Below are 18023 nucleotides of genomic sequence, written 5' to 3'. Positions count from 1 at the left end.
ATTATTTTTTATATTAGCATATTAAAATAATTTAAAAATATATATATAAAAAAAAATATTAATTAAAAACATAGTTTCTGAAACTGTGAGATTAGTTAATTAGTTTATTTAAACTACAAGGACTACGTTATAATTGAATTATTTTGGTTCTGAACAAAGCGAAACATAAATACAACATTGATTGATGTTTCAATGTCTACAGAGAATTGGAACCTCAACGAACAGGAATCGTGCAATGATTTCCAAAGATAGTTGGAAAGTAATTATATTGTGATTTACATGAATAATAGCCATGTACATAGTTTTTATGCCACGTTGCTAACACATATGATCTAAATCAAATCACAACTGAAATTTCCAGAAAAACAAGAGGAAGAAAGCGCCTTCAAATCATACAGAGCTGGGATAATTCTACAAGCTTTTCAGCTCCAAATCTTTAAGATCTCACGCGGACCAGAAGGCAGCCCTCTCTTGCTTAAGCATCAGCACCACCACCGCTATCGTCATCTGGTGGATCCATTGGCACTTCATGCCGAGGCCTATTGTACTTTTCACGCAGCTGTTTGATTGGGATAAAATCCCCTGCTGCATCCATCCCATAGAATAGAAATGATGTATAGGGATGATCAAACCTTCCCTGCACATTGATCATATGCCTAAATACAGTCGAGCCAAAAAAAGCTAGGGGCATGCTTCATTTTTTCAGAAAAAAAAAAAACTCAACTTACCATATCTGGTTTCTCAGGAGCAACCAAATTTTCCTCGGGAACTGCAGAAAGGAACACCAATCTCATGTTCATGAAGGCATCGACATGAGTATTAAGAATGACCACATAACATCAAGCAAACAATCTGTGATAATGCACAAAAAGGAAAGCAAACAAAATGCAGATTACCATATGCCACCAGTAGATTGGGATCCTCATGTACATCAACCAAAACCTGAAAAGCATGTAAGAACTTGATCGTGAATGCTCTGCATTATAACATGGCGGCTAGTGTACCAAAATAGATGCACCGATAAGATGAACACTAATCAACACCAACTCCTTTTCTTATGACATTCATCTCAAATTGGACAAGAAGACAAATCATTGTATTATAACAGAGTATGGCTGCGACCCCAAGAAACCTATTGTTCAAGATCTATACTGCACAATTATTTTTCAACCAAAGTTAAAAAAAATAAAAAATTCTTATTCAATAAAATCAACTAAATGTGTCTACTTATCATGTTATGATCTCCAAAGATAGCAGCACCGAAGCATTTGAAATGAATTTGGTCCATGGAAACTCCATTACATAGGCCAACCAAGCCTCTAGGCTCTAACCTCAACTCTTTTAGCTCAAAAGAGAAGAGATTCCATGGTATGAAGGAGGCTGGGGGGAAACCATGCTCCTTGAAACTTCACTCCAAAAACGAAGTGTTGGATTATCCTCTTCCACATTTTAAAAAAGAAGGGCGAGGGGTACAAAGTTAAGCTTAATTAAACCTGATAAAATGGCTGACTAGAACCACGAGCTAACTTTTCAACCTGTGCTGTTTCCATCCATGAACTTGACTCACAGCATATTGGATCCATTCCACAAACCACAGCTTGATAGCCTAAGTTCATAATATACCTTTCAGTAGCAATAAGATAATTTAGATAGGCAAATAAGTGCAAAATGTAAAAGCAACCAGTAGAGTTAGGATTCTTCCATGAGGAAATTCTGCTGGCACATAGCAAAGGAGAACACATCTATGGAAATTATAGTTATTTGACCAATATGGAAATTAGGAACTACTAAATATTAGAGAAAGAAAAGCCAGCAAGCAGCTTTGGAAGTTTGTTACAGGGCCAAGATCCAGACTCTCACGAGTCATGGAAACATAAACATCAGTGAAGTATGAATTGTTAACACATTGCAACAGGATAAACAACTCCTAATTTTTAGTACTTGCACTTTAATTCTTCTTATCTACATTTGTTGAGAGACTCTATAAGGCTGTAGAATTCATGGGCTTTTTACAGAGTCCAGAATCATAACATTCGGTTCTTCAGATATGCTCTCATGGCATGAATACATATCAATGGATTCTTTTTCTACATATTTAATTCAACGGCACCTCATACAGGAACTGAAAACAAATGAAAGATTGAAATGGGCATGCAGAAGCCGTGCTTACATACCAAAAGTTTTGTGCTTCACTTTCTGCCCTAAACGAAATGCATACTGTGCATTTTCATATACCAGAGCTTTTGCAGATGCAGCCAAAGATTCTGCTTCCAGTTCTGAAATTTGATCTCGTAATTCAGCTGCCACTGCATAATTCTCGTTCTCAATTGCATTCTGGAGGTCTGCACTGCAAGTAAAGAAGCAGAAACAGTTTACAGCACATTCTAGTTGAGCCAGTAAAATGCAACATAAGAAATCCAAAAAAAAAAAAGGGAAAGAAAAGAAAAGCCTGAAGGAAAATGTTAATCATTAGATATATTACACCTTTTCTAATATTATCTAATATAATTTTTTGGATTTGAGCCCAAGCAGAATAACATGGAAAAATTGTTGGACTCACCGCAGTCGTATGATACTTATAGCCTTATCTTGAGCTTCACTCTTTGAAGATGATCCTCTCTTCGCTTCCTGCTGCCTAATGACCTCACCTTCAACCTTTCAAGAAGCGAACTCATTCAGCATGCTGCAAATTCATTTGATAACTCTATTTACCAGCTAGCTTATTCTCCATGGACACTGATATTTATTGGTGTTAGGAAAAAGCATGCACAATTTCAGTGTAAGAAAATATAATCCAAAAGTCCCAGCAATGACTGAATAATATAAGATAAAATAAAAGTTGTATAAAACAAGAAGATTTTCTGCGAAAATTAACTAAGAACACAATTGAAAATCAATTATAATAGGCCTGGAGATGGAATGTAACCTCTGTAAGCTTGTTTCTAAGTTGTTGTGCAATGTCATACTGCTCCACATTCAAAGCATACTGCAAATTTCACAACATCCATCCAAAAAAAGCTTGTGAGCATTAAAAAACACCCAGAAACCAGGGGATAGAACAAAATGCTCCACTCTTTTATGAAAAATAAAAAATCTAAACAAAAAGACTGCCAGCAAACCTGAACTCGAGTGCCCAAATCTAACTGGAAAAAGAAAATCAGTATATCTTCATTCGCACTCTCACTACGTTCAGAGCTTGCGTCCAGCTCCTGCTCACCCCCTTTGTTGAACAGCCATCCTGCTTCAACCCTTAAATTTCTTCGTTTTAATGTGTTAGGGTTACCCATAAAGTGTAAACCTTGAAGGCAGTGACGCAAAGGGCATTGGCTATCAAACCCAGAAACGGCATGAGTTTTCCTCAGTAGGTTGGAATGCCTCCTCCACTGCGGTATGATCAATCCATAAACTCCACCGTTTACTGAAGCTGCTAGACAAGTTAACGACGCACCTTGCACCATTTTTTTGGCCAGGTAAAGAAATCCCTTATAGAGCGTAAACTAACCGTCCTCTATTTGCATCTGCGGTTCATTGAACAAAAATAATAACGGTTCTGGTTGGAGGAAAAAACTCACCGGAAAGACGCAGGGGAAGAAAATGGGCCAGTTTCCGCAAAGACCTGACCTCTCAAAAAATTCAGCAAGTGAAGATAGTGTGTGCTCCTCTGCGTCGAGGTATGCAGACGCGTGTAACGCTTGTGGTGGGGGCTTAATGTGTATATAATTAAATATCAGGATTATATTTCATATCTCATGCTTATATATATATATATATATATATATAATTTCACGGTTTTATATTACTTTGAAAACAATTTAGGTAACACGAATGGTGAAGATTTGTAAATATGTAGAATGGATGGTACAGTGGTACTCTTTTTTTTTTTCTTTTTTTTTTGTAAGCGAAAAACAAAATAATAGCACATAAATGAGCTAGCCAGAAATGAGAAATTTTTTAACACACTTCCACAAATTTGGCCTCTTCTCACTTCTTGATATTTCTAAACGTGTTTCCATAGTTTTACTGGGAAACGATTCAAAAAGTTGACGCCATTTTACCAACTCGATAAAGGGCCATTCTTGGGTTTTGAAGATGATGCTTTGATGAAAAAAAAAACAAATTTAGGACTTTTGACTTCTTTACTCTATTTTATACTCTCATTTCATCAAAATAATAACAGCAATAATTCAGATCATTTCTAATATAATTCAATTTTTCACAAGTTATTTATGAAGAATAGCTTTGAATTCTGGCTTCAAATCAAGTTATTCTTCAAAAACCATGCCAAGCATGCTCTACTTTACCTCTGAAAATACAACCACCTTACATTTTATTGATAATCTTCCAAAGATAAGACAGCGCACGAACTATCTTTTATTTCCATCTTCAAAAACAATCATTGCTCAACAAATAAAATAAACAAATGAGATGCTATTATACAAGTTTCAACACCAGTTGCAACCCCAACTTTTTTTTCTTAAAAAAAAAACCCATACAATTTGTACATAGATAAGCATCAAATGCACCTTCAAAGGAGCACGATGGGAAGAGAATTGAAGAACCACATCCTGAATTGCAAAATCACGTGATGAAACTGTATCTCTAACACCTACGGTCGATGATACACATATTTTGTTCTAGGATCCACAATAAGACCCTTTCCTCCATTCACTTCTAAATCATGCCTGCATCCACCACATCATGTTAGTCAGGTTATTATAAGAAACTTCCCTTGTCCATTCCATCCTTGCCACTGTAGACCAAGATGAGGATATACAATTCGGGGATCACAAATAGATGGCAAGGTATTTGAGCACAATTTAAGGAAACCCACTAAAGTTATGCTTGCAATTTCTTTGCATTTTGGGGGCAGTAGGTAAGCATCTACAGCACCAAAATGCTAAAAGCTAAAACATAAATAACCAGGTGAATAGACAAATTTCATTCCGATATATTTACCATAACTCCGATTGACGATCAAAGATAGATGAATAGAACTGTAAAAGAAGCAGAAAACTCAACTGGAAAACAAAGTCAGGGATGGTCAACTGCTCACGAGGAACATATCTGAACAGCTGCAGAAGCCGATCCACGTATACCACTTTCTTCCAGGTCTAGAGGTCAAGTTCAAGCAGTAAACTTACAAAATAGATTCAAATTTTACTAGAGAAAAACTCAAATAAAAATACATACCACATTATCAACAAATACTTGCAGAGCGAAAATTGTGGTCTTCAGGTGAAAATTCGGGTGAAGAACATATATTGCCTACACATTGGATGAGGAGCTCAAATGTACGAACATAAATATATACATTTAAGAAGTTAGATTACGTGTGCATTGCATACATGCAGATTTCGCTGGTGTTTCCGACCAAGTATTTGCTGTAATCTTCGCATCCATCCCATGTTTGGTTGACTGTTGGTCAAAGTGGCAATTAAAATGAGGAAAGCTGATAAGTTTCAGGAAAATGAACTTCGCATAAAAATCATAGAAACTCAAATAAAGAACTTGAAAATCCTGATCTTTCCAAATCCCAAGCACATCTACGTGAGTAAAGGGCTGGTGACAAACAGTTACCATCATCCCCCAGGGGGGGGGGTGTAATGCTAAAGAATTCAGAACAAATGAGGGAAAAAAAAATTCAGAATTGAGTAGAAATATCACTGCCAGAAGTTTCAATACTCACAATTGCAAAGAGGCTGCAGAGTGAAAATACACAATCGTATAAGGCTTCTGTATCAAGGGCTCAAATTCCTGAAATTTAACGACCAAGATAACATTAGTTCTAAACCAACAACCAGATAAATGAAACTTATTAAAGGATCAGAACAAGGATATCTGGAGAGGATGATCCAGGATCAAGAAGCTAATAAATGAGAATAATAAGCTAGATAAACAAATTACCTTAATCACATGAAGCACAAATCGCTCTAGATCAAGACATCGTAGCAAAAAATGCGCTCCCACAACAACCATCACAGGATGGCCCTCGCTATCTACCCCACCACGGTAACTAAAGTAGCAAGAAAATATCAAACTAAGTTTTAGGCAATCCAAGATTACTAAGCATTAATGAAAGTGACAAATACTGTACAATGAAGGAAACACAATTCGCACAAAAGGTTACATGGCCAGGTGGACAAATTCATGGTGAGAAGATCTGCAACAATATAATTAATAGACACAACCAATGAACGCCACACCAATTGTGTTGGTTCAACTGGAATAAAATTATGCAATGGAGAATCAGACTTTTAAACAAATGACCTTCAGAGAAAAGAATTACAATCTAAAGCACATGCAAATAAAGATATATAAATGCTTACACAATTTTCATTTCTGCAATTTCAGAAAGATTAAGAGAATTTGCTTTAGCTAGGTATCTTGAATGAAGAGAATATTCTTCAGCAGCAGACAATGGAGGGCCTCCAAGATCGCCGAATCCAAGCATTTTGGCACAATTCCATCCACTCTGTGCTTGTGCACTCTTTTCCCATTGCTCCTTACGTCTCTGATCTGGATCCTTAATCAAGGACATGAAGGCAGGATCCAAATACGAATCCAAGTACGATGAATTCCTGTAAAATGGAGCAACATTGATCAAATGAGCGTGTCTGTGAGTGACATTTTCAAAGAACCACCACTTGAGATTACTCTTCATGAATGAGTATATTCTTTTTGAGAGGATCCTGAGAATTAGCCATTATTCTTTCATTCCCAATTAAACACAAATATTCAAAATTTACAAATAATAAGAAATAAAGTGTAGTGATCTAAACTGAAAAGCGACCATCTTAAACAAGAAAAAGAAGACAACACAGACAAGAATGTTTAATTTTGTATTGCAATTAAGTCAACTAACCTTCGTACCAAGCCAACATCACTGACAGGAAGGTCAGCAGGGGGTTGGGGAGGTCTCGGAATATTTTTCTTGGGCAAAGGCTTTATTCTGATTTTGCGTTCATCTATTATCGTCTCACCATTCTCGTCCCCAACATCAGCAGGAAGTTTTGAGATGGCCACCTCTTCTTCATGTTTATCTCGAGGAAAGTACAGTGGAAGTAATCTACAATGGAAAATGGAAAAGGGAATAATGACCACATCTGATGGAATCCTTACAAAATAGTGGATGGAATGGAAAAAAAATAACTGATGTGAAATGTCACGATTGAGGCATGGTCATTTTGTTTAAAGAAATGACAGAATGTCCATCTTGCACTAGCTAGTTTCGGCTAAGGCTCATTCAGTTGGATTGGACGCTTTTTGCATCTCTAAGGCAACAGAATGGAACTACAATATACAAGTACCTTTTATATATTTCAGTATCAGTTGATGTGGTAGTACAAAAAACAACAGCTGTAATCTTATCTTTCTGCTTCTCAAGAAAACGCCGGACAGTCCCTGAACAAAACCAAACACAATCAATTAGATGACAGCAAATCACATAAGAAACATTTAGCTATCCAAACACAGACATCATCAGAAATAAAAATTCCTCACTTATAGCCACATGAGCAGCTGGTTCACGTGGATAGTTTTTAGACTCTGTATATATGCACCCCATAGCGATGCTGCATTGTATTTCAAGTAAAAATTAGCTCCATGTTTTTGAAAATCAAAGGAGCACAATAAATGAACAAAATACCAGAAAATAATGGAGGAACAACCTTTGAAGCCCATTCTCAATGAGAAGCTCAAGGCAAGAGCGATAGCAGTGACTCAAAGCGTTCTCTGCAGCAGTATGATATTTCACTGCATACTTAGGACCAACAGTATGGATAATTCTCCTAGCATAATATTAAGTAAAACATTAGCCCGAGAAAAAAAAAAGAATTAAAGCTACCAGAAAGAAAACCTGATGTAATGCAACAAATAATTTGAGACAAATTGCACCTAGCAAACAAAACATCGAGGACAAAAAAGGGAAAGTAAATTAAGGAAAATATAAGTTGATGTGCAAGGAGTGAAATATGTAAGGTATGGAAGACATGAGTCATCGAGCATGGCTTTTGAAGGATGAACACAAGATTAGACAGACAAGAATCAAGTCATCAAGCATGGATTTTTTGTGATATAATGCAAAAACAAATTAATGCTTCATTATCAACAAGTAGAACATGCCAGCATCCATACCTAACTGGAAGGTCATATCCATTAGTAACTTTTGCCATCCCTGTCCGACATCCACCCTGACACGCAAATGCATATCAAGTTAGTCCCACACTCGTATTTTCTTATCTCCATAAAAATCACCTAACAATCAAACAAGCTAACTTTAGCAACTACAAAAGCTTTGAACATGTCTAAATTCGTCTCAGAATATGAATAACAGATTTTGTGCAGCGAAATTCGCATCACTTTTATCAACTATCTCCGCATGATAAAACAGTACATATATATATGGTACATGAATCGTTAAAAATCCCCGTAAATAATGCTAAAAAATGAAATATAACCTCCATATCAAAGGAAAATATTCAAATATTAGCAGCCAGCAAACAATCGATAGCATACCAGTGTCATGCATTCTTCTGCAAGACCAGGTCCAGCTGCTGCATGCAGACCAGGACTGCTGTGTGCCTCATCCAGATTCTATAAACCATCAATTAGAATCATATTAGAGATAATATAAGTGAGTTGCTGGTTCCTTTTATTGGTGTTCATATCCGTGAAAAAACTTAATGCAATTAAGAAAAAAAAGATTTGAAATGCTACAGCAATGCAATTTACTAAGGATCTTCACACTAGAGCACACGAATTAGCGATGGATGCACTGAGATGAGATGATGAGTTGGCTTGGTGCTCACCTTGAGTTGAGAGACAACCAACTATTCTTGACATCGTCAGCAGAAGATATAGCTCATATATCAAGTGTGTCCACAGAGGACAAGGATAAAACAATCATGGTACTTTAATGTCTCATATTATATCAGGTTCAATAAAAGCTTTAAAGATTTTCCATGGTCCAAAATGGGAAAGTTCACATTCCTTAAAGTCTGAATATGAGCCCAACAACCCAAGCACAGAACAAAAACTTTCAGATTGCAGGTTCTAAGATTCAGATTTTATTGTAGAATACGTGGAAACCATTGGTTTATAGTCTCATGTTATATTAGGGTTCACCGAAAACCAAACTCCACTACCATATAGCTATCCAGACCAGTTGCAAAAGTAGCAAAAGGTTTCTTCAAATGTTTCACTTTCTAACTACAGATGTCAAATCTAGATAACCATAGATCACTTTGGCACAAAAGGTAAAAAGGCAACAATCATCTGTTCCAAAGATAGCACTGCTCAAGCAGTTCAACCAAAAAAAGGGGAGTACGCAACACTCACCTCATTTGTAGAATTCACAACAGCATCCACCTCAAGATTCCAAGGGTGTCCCCTCCATAAATATATCTTCGAGTTGATCTCATGATCAACTGGAAACCTAGATACCATCCCATAACTACTACTTTCCCCCTCAGGATGAGCCGTTAAAGGATCAGGGAAATATGAATTTGTAAATGAAGGGTCTTCGTTATCATAACTGAACGAAGATCTACTCTCTGCATCACTCCATCGTGGAACTTGATCCAAAGTCACAACTGAATCCCCGTTATCAGTAGGCGACCCACCTCGGGTTGTTACAGCTGTAGGCACACGCTGGTACATTTTCTGTAGCAACCAATTAAAATTTCAGCTCCTGAAGTTGTTGGGATGATTAACCCAACAACCACCCACTTGAAATTTTTTAACACAAAATCACACTAATCAAATAATTTTCCTGAAACAGAAAAACACCATATCAAACTCAAAATCCAAATCATCACATGTACAGATAAATGAAAATAAGATCACAATTCCTATCAAAACTAGCAAAATACCACATTTTTCTTTACATTTTAACTCCTTAAAATTCCTTATAAAATTTGCATTAAAAATTGAATAAGAAAATCGCATAACGTAACCTAGTGACCCAATTCCACAATTCATGGTAATATTACTCATAGGTAACAAAACAGCAGAAAATCCCCAACCTCTATCCATCCAATTCAACTACTTGGCTTAATTAAGACAATTAATAGCAACAGACAGCATTGAAGCTGAAAGAAAAAACAAAGACATTCAATGTCACCTCCAAGTCAAGTTTTGTGCTTTGAAAACCTAATTTTTAAATTTCGCGACAGAAATTAATCGACTCGTGAAAGAAAATATGAAAGGAAATGAATCCGAGAGAAGATATATTCACGTACCTTTTAGGGTAGGGATTGGAAAAGGTTTTTAATATTTTATTTATTGGGTTAATTAATCATCTGGTGTGGTATGGTGTGGTGTTGTTTTGTTTTATGATTAATGATTGCTGGTTCTATCAGCTCTGCAGACGGCAAGCTCATCTGACCATTTGTCTTTTTGTGGGGAGCTTCACGTCAAATTTCAAATGTATCAAAATCACCCCTTCATCTTTCTCTCGATGACATTTAAGGGTTTCTATAAGTGTATTAGTAATTGTAATTTAAAGTAATTTTTTTAAAAATATATATTAAAATAATATTATTTTTATTTTATAAAAATCATTTTTAATATTAGTTTATCAAAACAATTAAAAAATAAATTAATTGATTAAAACTTTAAAAAAACACGGTTCGAATACTATTATTTATTATTAACTACATACTGTACTTGGTTTTGCCAATAAAATTTGGCTAAAATGATATAAGAGATAATTGAAAAGTTATGGCCAATAAGATATATAATCTTTCTTTTTAATAGTGAGAATATTGATGGGCCACATCCAAACTAATAAATTTATAAAAAATATGTGGTTTTGGATTTGAAGTACATGTATATATTTTGGTGGAAAGTATTTTTTTTATTTAAAAATATATAAAAAAAATTTAACTTCAGTATGTCAAAATTATTAATTTAATATTTTTTAAAATAAAATTCACTTTTAAAGCACATTAAAAAACAAAAACATCAAACTTTCAAACACTTTAAACATTATAAATAATAAGAAAAGGATTTATTCACCATATCTTGTATTTTCTTTTTCTTTATATAAGAGTTGAAAATGGGAAAATGCCTTTTTATTTAGAAATGAAAAAACATGACCAGAACATTCATTGGTACAGGTGTTTTCAAAGTTAGGAAGGGTTTTACTGTGTCCATTACGGAAAGAGATAGTTCCTGTCTTTTCTTTTCTTTTTTTATTTTTTTTTATAAAAGATAACTTCTGTCTTTAGTAATTTGTAATAAAAATTGGGAAATTTTCCAAAAGCTTTTACAAATGGACGTTTTTCCCCGAAGAAAGTAGCAATCCAACGTCAGATCAGAAGGGCGAAAAGAACACTGCATGCGTGCTCTTTCAAAATTATTTCATCGAATACACTGGAAATATTACATAAAAAGTCACTGTTTTTTGGGAGTAATCCAAAACCTGCTATATTACATCTAACCATACATGCTTGGAAAAATAACTAGAACAAGACAAGACTCAAGAAAGCATTCACTAGAATTGATGGCTTCATCTATTTCATTCCTGCCTTCTGCTTTAGCATAGCGATGAAGTTTTCTCTATCCTCTGGTGACATGCCTTCTGCTGAACAATCTCCAACGCCCCATTCTGCCCCACGTATGCAATATTTGTCTTGAATTTCTTGCCGGTTTCTGAACATTACATAACATAATAACATGTAAAATCAGTAGCCCGTGATAAATTCATGTTTAATGTAGAGTATTGATATATGCATATTGATCTGCTAAAATGCGATGGCCTAACAGGTTTTAAACCTACTGCCGCTTTGCTTCCCGACTCATTTGTCATAAATATTCACTTCTAAATACCAATACTAGTAGTGTGAATGGAGCAGTTCCTCTTTTTCTTTTTTTCATCATCTTCTTTCCACTGAAGTAGAATGAAGATTGCGGAGAAGGGCCTTTCTTTACACGTGAAAGTCCAATACCCAGAGGTCCTGTAAAAGCATTAGCCTCGCTAGTAAAAGGGCATGGCATGAAACATGTAGCTCTCAAGCTCATGCAGAGCTCATCCACTTTTAGCCCCATTAGAAATTTTGAAGCACGGCATATCAATATGCATGAAACCAAATTTAAAACTAGTTTTGAATTACTTTTCTTTGTTCAGCTTGGATCGCTCAAGTAGCTCCTTGAGAATGGGAGATGATTTGAATTTCTCATCAGCTTCTGCGTACTTCTTCTGGTTTTCTTCTGCAAAAGAATGACAGTTCATTAAAAAACTTAAAAATGGTTGCCAAGTCAAAGCATTAAAAATTTGGAAGTTGAAATATAATTATTACAAGAGAACAAACCATTGAAACGGTTAAGAAAGTCAATTTGAGGTAACTGGGGACCAGGAATTGATTCTAATCCAGAAAATCCCGACATAATTCCAGCTTTAGCTGCAAAACCCAGAAGCACAGATGATCAAACATGCTCTTGCTTGGCAGTTATTCTTCACAAAGTCCCATAATAAATGCCAAAAAGTTTCAAAATCCTTCAACAAACTAATGCACTGATGGAGATGTGATGCAATGACAATTGCAATCATAAGAAACAAGAGGGGCAAATCGCTATAAATATGGGGCCAAATTATAAGTATTCCAAAATTTAATGGGGTCAATTGCCCACCTTCTCCACGCTGTAGCTTTGCTCCTGGGTCGATTAATATATATTCTCTCTAACCAAATAGTTTGTGTTCAACTCTTGGCATTGGGATTCCCCACCTTCATATATATTTTATTTAGCACAACTTTGCAAACAAACTTAACCTTCGTTAAGAGACATAAATCAATGAAATGTCTAATCCTTGGCATACTCTAATCAATTTAATCACCATATACAAAACCTTTGGTGAAAACTGTCGGAAAGAAGAAAGAAAAGGGGGAAAGAGGATCCCAGAATAGAAGAGTAAAAGCATACAAAGAACCGCCAAAAAACCATCAAAATCTATGATGGACTCCATAAAGTAACCTCCTCTTTTCTAACCAACAAAATTGCATTTCATTTTGAGGAATTTGTTAGTTCCCCGGCAGGCCTAGGCAACTTCCTTAAAATGATTTCTTGAAATATACATGACTAGCAAAAGCAAGCAGGGTTTCCATGTAATTTGTTCAAGCCCAATTCTTTCAACAATCAATCAAATGTTGCATGTCATCGTGAAGAAAAATTTGCAAGCATATACAAGGGTCAGAATACTGCTAGCTAGAGAAAACATAAAACACCGGGAACAGAATAGAATAGATTTAAAAAATTACCTGGAGTTGCTGAGAGAAGCAAAGCAACTGAAACAACCAAAGGAAGAGACTTGTGAGTCACTTGGCAAGATGGTAAAGAAGCAAACCAGGATAAATTCTTCGGCGTTTCATTGAACCCGAGTCTTGTTTCTATTCTCTTTCGATGGTTGATCTTGGGGTTCTCACAGACGATGAATTTGGTAGATGAAATCTGAAAGAGAGGTTGGGAGAGGGTCTTCATTCTCTCCTCACTTGAGCTTTGAGGGATAGATAAGGCTTTATAACTTGTTAGAGGAGAGGGAGCGGAAGGAAACAAACGGTCGATATTAACCAAACTGAAATTCAATAAGAAAGCTTTCGTGTCAGGGACTCGTTGATTCAACGTGTGGGGCAAAACCGCGACACGAGGGATCCAGTTTAGTGTGTGTGAACGGTAATTCATTCTCTTTTACCCAATTAGAATGTGACATATCAGATGATGATGTGGTAGGTCTTCGCGTCAAATTCAAGTTTTCCCTTCGTGATTTTCTACGAGCTAGTTCATTTCACGAAATTGTTTCGCTGGGATTACGATTTACGAAGGCGTGCGCGCTTTTTTTGAATTATTTTTTTTTTAAATTGTTGATATTTAAAATAAATTTTAAAAAATAAAAAAATATATTATTTTAATATATTTTCAAAAAATAAAAACTTCAATAAACAATTTCTATCACTCCCAGACAAGCCCTTAAGCATACACAAAAACGCTGCCTGAATAGTTTATACGCTAAGCAATCTCCTCCAACGGTTTCATTGTAGCTTTGCTAATTTGCCCTGCCTAGAATTTTAAGTATATTGGATCTCTAAGTACTAATTTCAATTATTATTTTTTTTGTTGGCAACATTCACAGAAACAAAGAAAGAAGCAGTAAAAAACTTGTAACAAGCCAAAAAGGCAAACTAGCCAAGCTGGGTGACAAAATGCGATTACCACAGAGCAACTCTCATCTGTTGAAAACATAGCCAGAAAAACTACAGAACGAAAAAGGTCTGAATGATGGCGCTTGGTAATTTAAGCTGCTGTAAGACTATCAATTATTTTTCTGTGTTTCTATTTAGCTGCAAGTGGAGTCATCCGCAAAACACTTTTCTTCAAGATGCATAACCCAGCCACTTAGAAAAATCAACAAACTTCCATCCTAGAGTATCCAAACTCATCCTTCAAGCATAGCCTTAGCAGCATCAATCAGAATTGGCCTAAAGTCTTCCGAAGCTCGACCCAGCACGGTGTATCCTTCCTTGTCTTCCACATCCACATCTGCTCCATGTCGAATTAGAAGGAGAGCCACCTACAAACCAACCAAACACAGATTTTAATAGGCTTTCAAATAATAACAAAAAATTACAAGACAATTTAAGACTGTCTAGTTCAGTCAACTCTCATCAATTGATTGCTCATGAGTCCATATTAGGCAACAAGAAACTTGGCCAAGTCAAGTTTGCAAATAGTCAACATAAGCACAAAGCATACGGTAAGATAACCTGCCACTAAGATGACAACAAGAAGATAGTTGAAACGTAGAAATCCACAGGAATCAGGCATCGCAGATGTATAATCGGGTAAGATAATCAATGCCTGATTTAGATTCAAGTTTATTGAACCATGCATAATCTATTTCACGGGTAAATGAAGTCTATTGATATCACCTACAAAATATTGTCATGGTTTGCTGGACTGGCTCAAGGAGACATTAGAAACCAAAGTAACTGACAGTATCACATTAATGGATTCACTGGCCAAACCAATCTCAACTTTCATTTAATTTGCTCCATTATGAAGGACAAGGTTGCCCGCAGACCTTTTTCGGTGAAAAGAAAATGATTAAATAAAAAGACAGAAAAAAAATTCTGATCTTTAGGCAGGAAAATCTAGTAAACATAGAGAACAGACAATAAAATGGAAAGGATCAATAAAAAAATTAAAACGGTTTAACAAAAAGTTCCATCTCCCTAACCTGTATTTTATGTGATATTTCATCCAGCTTACAATCTACCACCAAACCTTACAAGATACAAATTAATACAATAATGAAGGTATAGACATAGCAGGGGCCCGGAATGCTTAATAGCACTGGTTGAGATTAGGGATAGAGGGAGCCAAACAAGATATGTACAAATCACATGGCAGGTGAAGAACGAAATAAGTTTTATAGGTAGTAACCAGATCGTTAAGGAAAGTTCATCATACAATGTAAGCATCTCTTTCTCAAGTAATTCTGATCAAACTTACCTCTTTGTTATTGCAAATAATTGCACTCATGAGAGGAGTTTGATCAGCTTTATCAACAGCATCAACCTCTGCTCCTTCCTCGATTAAGAGTTCACACAACTCTGAGTTCCCTGTACTTGCTGCTCGATGCAACGGAGTACAACCAACCTAAAATGCATCATGCACAGCACATGAGTTACAAGAGAGTCCGTTGCTTTTGAACCGACCCATCAGCACATAACGTGCACATGTACTGCTAGTAATATTATAATATAAGTTTAAAGAATAGATGCATGAAGTTACAAGCCTTGTCTTTGATATTGATCTTTGCACCATGCGAGATCAAAAGTTGAGCAATCTTCAACCATCCCTTGCTAGCAGCATAGTGAAGAGCAGCGCGCCCGCCATCATTTTTCAAATTAACATCAGCTCCTAAAAGGTAACATTCCCATTGTTATTGAAATGCGAAAAACTATTTCAGAGACACGGAAACAGTTCCTGCTCAATACATTGACAACTTGATACTACCTTTGCTTAACAGAATTTCAACAATCTCAACATTTCCGATGCTAGCAGCAGAATGAAGTGGGGCCCAACCTTCCTCATCTTTACCATTTACCACTGCGCTACTTGATTGATCAATATCTGATAGTATTTTCACCACCTAATTCCAACACCACCGCAATAACCCCAAAAATAAAACTCAAATTCACTGCCAACTAAATCGCAAACTATCAACCAAAAAAAAAATATTTTACCTCAGGGTGTCCAGAAGAGGCGGCGACATGGAGGACAGAGCGCCCGTCGTCGTTTTGGAGAGAGAGGGCTTTGGAGAGGCGTTCTGGTGGAAGCGATTTGAATGTCGAAGAATCGCCTGTCTCTGCTGCCTTGAAAAGGTCTTTGTCTTTGATTTGGCTTGGAGGATCGATGTCCATGTCCATGTCCATTAATTTTATTTTTTTTATGGGGGATTGGAGCTTTTTTATGGGGATTTTAAGGGTTTTTGGGTCGTCTTCTTTTGGGGTGTGGTGCTTAAACTGTAAACAGACGTAGGAGAGATTATAGATGTGCAATGAGCGACGCGTCAGTGGACCGAAAGAGAAGGCCTGTCCAAATTCGTGATTGGATAATCGTACATATTTTTACTCTGTTTGTTTACAGGAAAATTATTTTTTTTAAAAAAATAAATCCTAGAAAATATAAATTCCTGAAAAATAAATTATTTTTTAATATTTAATAATATTATGAAAAATAAATTAAAAAACACTTTTTTTTAGTTATATTATGAAAAATAAACTTGAAAATAATTTATTAATGAATCAATTTTTTTACCAGCTTTCTGGATGGTTACCAAACATGAAAAAAAAAGAAAAATGAATTTCAGGAATTTGATTTTCTTGAAACAAACAAGGCATAAATGGATAAAGGAAAAAACACAGCAAAAAAAAATGAATAAATTACTGATTTATTATCTCCATTTTTATTTCAATTCTAAGGACAAACCAATAAAGATGCAACTTGAAACCTGTACCTTACTTTCTTTTTTTCTTTCTCGTCCTTGTAAAACCATTACTGAAACAGTTAAAAGGTATGAGGTTGGTTTAATTGTTTAAATTAACAGTTAAGAAGATGAATATGTTATATGAATCATTTAGAGCATCTATAATAATGCCATTTAGAAGAGGTAAATTGGTTATATGATTTTTTGAATAATATAAATATAATTTTTTATTTATTTATATGCGCTTCAGTTGTAAGAGACCAGAGCTAAATATATTTTAATATACTTAAATACATAACTTGGTTAAGTTGACATGTTTAAAAACAATATAGATTATTATTAATCAATTCAATATTAATAGATGAAATTAAAAAAAAAATTGAGTTAATCCGGGTGAACTCGCCAAACTCATGACATGAATTATAAAATTAAAATAATCTCATAAAAAACAAATACAAAAACATAGATTTAAAAAAAAAATAATAAAAAAAACTGTCAAAGAACCATCTCAACCCAAAAGCTTAAACTGTTAGGTGAGATTCCAGGATATGATTTATATTATTCTCTAACACACCCCCTCAAGTGAAAGCCCTTTGGGTTTGAAACTTGCACAGACCTACTTTACCTTGTGTTTAATTTTTATCAAATAAATAGGGATGATGAGATTCGAACTCGTAATCGCTTGGTCATCAAGGCTCTGATACCATGTCAAAAAACCATTTCAACCCAAAAGCTTAAGCTGTTAGGTAAGGCTCCAAGATATGATTTATATTATTCTCTAACAAAAACAGTAATGAATATTATTTTAGTATTTTTACTGTATATGTAGGGATGACTTTTTTGTAAGAGAAATGAAAAAATAGTATTTTATTTAGGATTTATGTGAGCAAAAATATTTTTCTTCTTGTCTATGTATTTTTAAAGTAAAAATATAAAAGAAATAAAGGCCTAAGTATATAGGCTTCTATCAGGCCCATTTTCGTGAGATTTTTTTAACAAGTTAATGGTTTTTTTATTAGTTATTTGAGTTTTTTTTTAA

The 18023-nt window shown here is 35.2% G+C and overlaps 4 protein-coding genes across 9 annotated transcripts; all 4 read right to left on the bottom strand.

Annotated features, from left to right (window-relative positions):
* Positions 1 to 231: 231 nt before the first annotated feature.
* On the bottom strand, positions 232 to 3733 carry LOC7492899 (clp protease adapter protein ClpF, chloroplastic). Of its 4 annotated transcripts, XM_052456806.1 has the most exons (9): positions 3573 to 3733; positions 3120 to 3518; positions 2927 to 2986; positions 2561 to 2655; positions 2175 to 2347; positions 1494 to 1606; positions 897 to 942; positions 729 to 789; positions 232 to 637 (listed from the first exon to the last, which is right to left on the bottom strand). In XM_052456806.1, exons 2-9 carry the CDS (start codon positions 3456 to 3458, stop codon positions 445 to 447), a joined length of 1080 nt encoding a protein of 359 aa, XP_052312766.1. In that variant the 5' UTR covers positions 3459 to 3518; positions 3573 to 3733; the 3' UTR covers positions 232 to 444. The 4 variants fall into 4 exon arrangements, with proteins under 4 accessions (XP_052312766.1, XP_052312765.1, XP_052312767.1 ...); XM_052456805.1 differs by having other exon boundaries at positions 3120 to 3717; XM_052456807.1 differs by having other exon boundaries at positions 729 to 769; positions 3120 to 3715.
* A 571-nt stretch (positions 3734 to 4304) lies between these two features.
* LOC7492897 (uncharacterized) lies at positions 4305 to 10436 on the bottom strand. Of its 3 annotated transcripts, none has more exons than XM_024610422.2 (15): positions 10239 to 10436; positions 9337 to 9660; positions 8515 to 8592; positions 8134 to 8189; positions 7668 to 7787; positions 7501 to 7571; positions 7308 to 7401; positions 6863 to 7066; positions 6327 to 6578; positions 5905 to 6013; positions 5687 to 5754; positions 5346 to 5415; positions 5191 to 5265; positions 5020 to 5111; positions 4305 to 4682 (listed from the first exon to the last, which is right to left on the bottom strand). In XM_024610422.2, the coding sequence occupies exons 2-15, from the start codon at positions 9655 to 9657 to the stop codon at positions 4607 to 4609; spliced, it is 1686 nt and encodes a 561-aa protein (XP_024466190.2). In that variant the 5' UTR covers positions 9658 to 9660; positions 10239 to 10436; the 3' UTR covers positions 4305 to 4606. The 3 variants fall into 3 exon arrangements, with proteins under 3 accessions (XP_024466190.2, XP_002315014.3, XP_024466189.2); XM_002314978.4 differs by having other exon boundaries at positions 9337 to 9769; positions 10239 to 10435; XM_024610421.2 differs by having other exon boundaries at positions 9337 to 9769; positions 10121 to 10242.
* An 881-nt stretch (positions 10437 to 11317) lies between these two features.
* LOC7492896 (uncharacterized) lies at positions 11318 to 13544 on the bottom strand. The gene is made up of 4 exons (XM_002314977.4): positions 13257 to 13544; positions 12312 to 12401; positions 12114 to 12210; positions 11318 to 11652 (listed from the first exon to the last, which is right to left on the bottom strand). The coding sequence occupies exons 1-4, from the start codon at positions 13474 to 13476 to the stop codon at positions 11514 to 11516; spliced, it is 546 nt and encodes a 181-aa protein (XP_002315013.1). The 5' UTR covers positions 13477 to 13544; the 3' UTR covers positions 11318 to 11513.
* Positions 13545 to 14136: 592 nt separating this feature from the next.
* LOC7481548 (uncharacterized) lies at positions 14137 to 16556 on the bottom strand. Its single transcript, XM_024611222.1, has 5 exons — positions 16242 to 16556; positions 16012 to 16147; positions 15791 to 15915; positions 15505 to 15651; positions 14137 to 14563 (listed from the first exon to the last, which is right to left on the bottom strand). The coding sequence occupies exons 1-5, from the start codon at positions 16428 to 16430 to the stop codon at positions 14429 to 14431; spliced, it is 732 nt and encodes a 243-aa protein (XP_024466990.1). The 5' UTR covers positions 16431 to 16556; the 3' UTR covers positions 14137 to 14428.
* Between the last annotated feature and the right edge of the window lie 1467 nt (positions 16557 to 18023).

This window comes from Populus trichocarpa, chromosome 10 (genome assembly GCF_000002775.5).
Source record: "Populus trichocarpa isolate Nisqually-1 chromosome 10, P.trichocarpa_v4.1, whole genome shotgun sequence".
NCBI classification, from domain to species: Eukaryota; Viridiplantae; Streptophyta; class Magnoliopsida; order Malpighiales; family Salicaceae; genus Populus; species Populus trichocarpa.
This window is presented reverse-complemented; position numbering and strand designations above follow the sequence as displayed.

Coding starts and splice junctions, on each gene's coding strand:
- LOC7492899 (XM_052456806.1), bottom strand. CDS start 3,458: ATGGTGCAAGGTGCGTCGTTAACTTGTCTAGCAGCTTCAGTAAACGGT. Junction 1,607..2,174: donor AGTGAAGCACAAAACTTTTG/GTATGTAAGCAC, acceptor TTATGAACTTAG/GCTATCAAGCTGTGGTTTGT. Junction 943..1,493: donor CTAGTCAGCCATTTTATCAG/GTTTAATTAAGC, acceptor CATGCTTTTCAG/GTTTTGGTTGATGTACATGA.
- LOC7492897 (XM_024610422.2), bottom strand. CDS start 9,657: ATGTACCAGCGTGTGCCTACAGCTGTAACAACCCGAGGTGGGTCGCCT. Junction 7,067..7,307: donor GATACTGAAATATATAAAAG/GTACTTGTATAT, acceptor TTTCCATTGTAG/ATTACTTCCACTGTACTTTC. Junction 5,416..5,686: donor TCTGCAGCCTCTTTGCAATT/GTGAGTATTGAA, acceptor TTTGACCAACAG/TCAACCAAACATGGGATGGA.
- LOC7492896 (XM_002314977.4), bottom strand. CDS start 13,476: ATGAAGACCCTCTCCCAACCTCTCTTTCAGATTTCATCTACCAAATTC. Junction 12,402..13,256: donor GCTTCTCTCAGCAACTCCAG/GTAATTTTTTAA, acceptor TGGGTTTTGCAG/CTAAAGCTGGAATTATGTCG. Junction 11,653..12,113: donor TCCAAGCTGAACAAAGAAAA/GTAATTCAAAAC, acceptor TGTAATGTTCAG/AAACCGGCAAGAAATTCAAG.
- LOC7481548 (XM_024611222.1), bottom strand. CDS start 16,430: ATGGACATGGACATGGACATCGATCCTCCAAGCCAAATCAAAGACAAA. Junction 15,916..16,011: donor TGAAATTCTGTTAAGCAAAG/GTAGTATCAAGT, acceptor GTTACCTTTTAG/GAGCTGATGTTAATTTGAAA. Junction 15,652..15,790: donor AGATCAATATCAAAGACAAG/GCTTGTAACTTC, acceptor GATGCATTTTAG/GTTGGTTGTACTCCGTTGCA.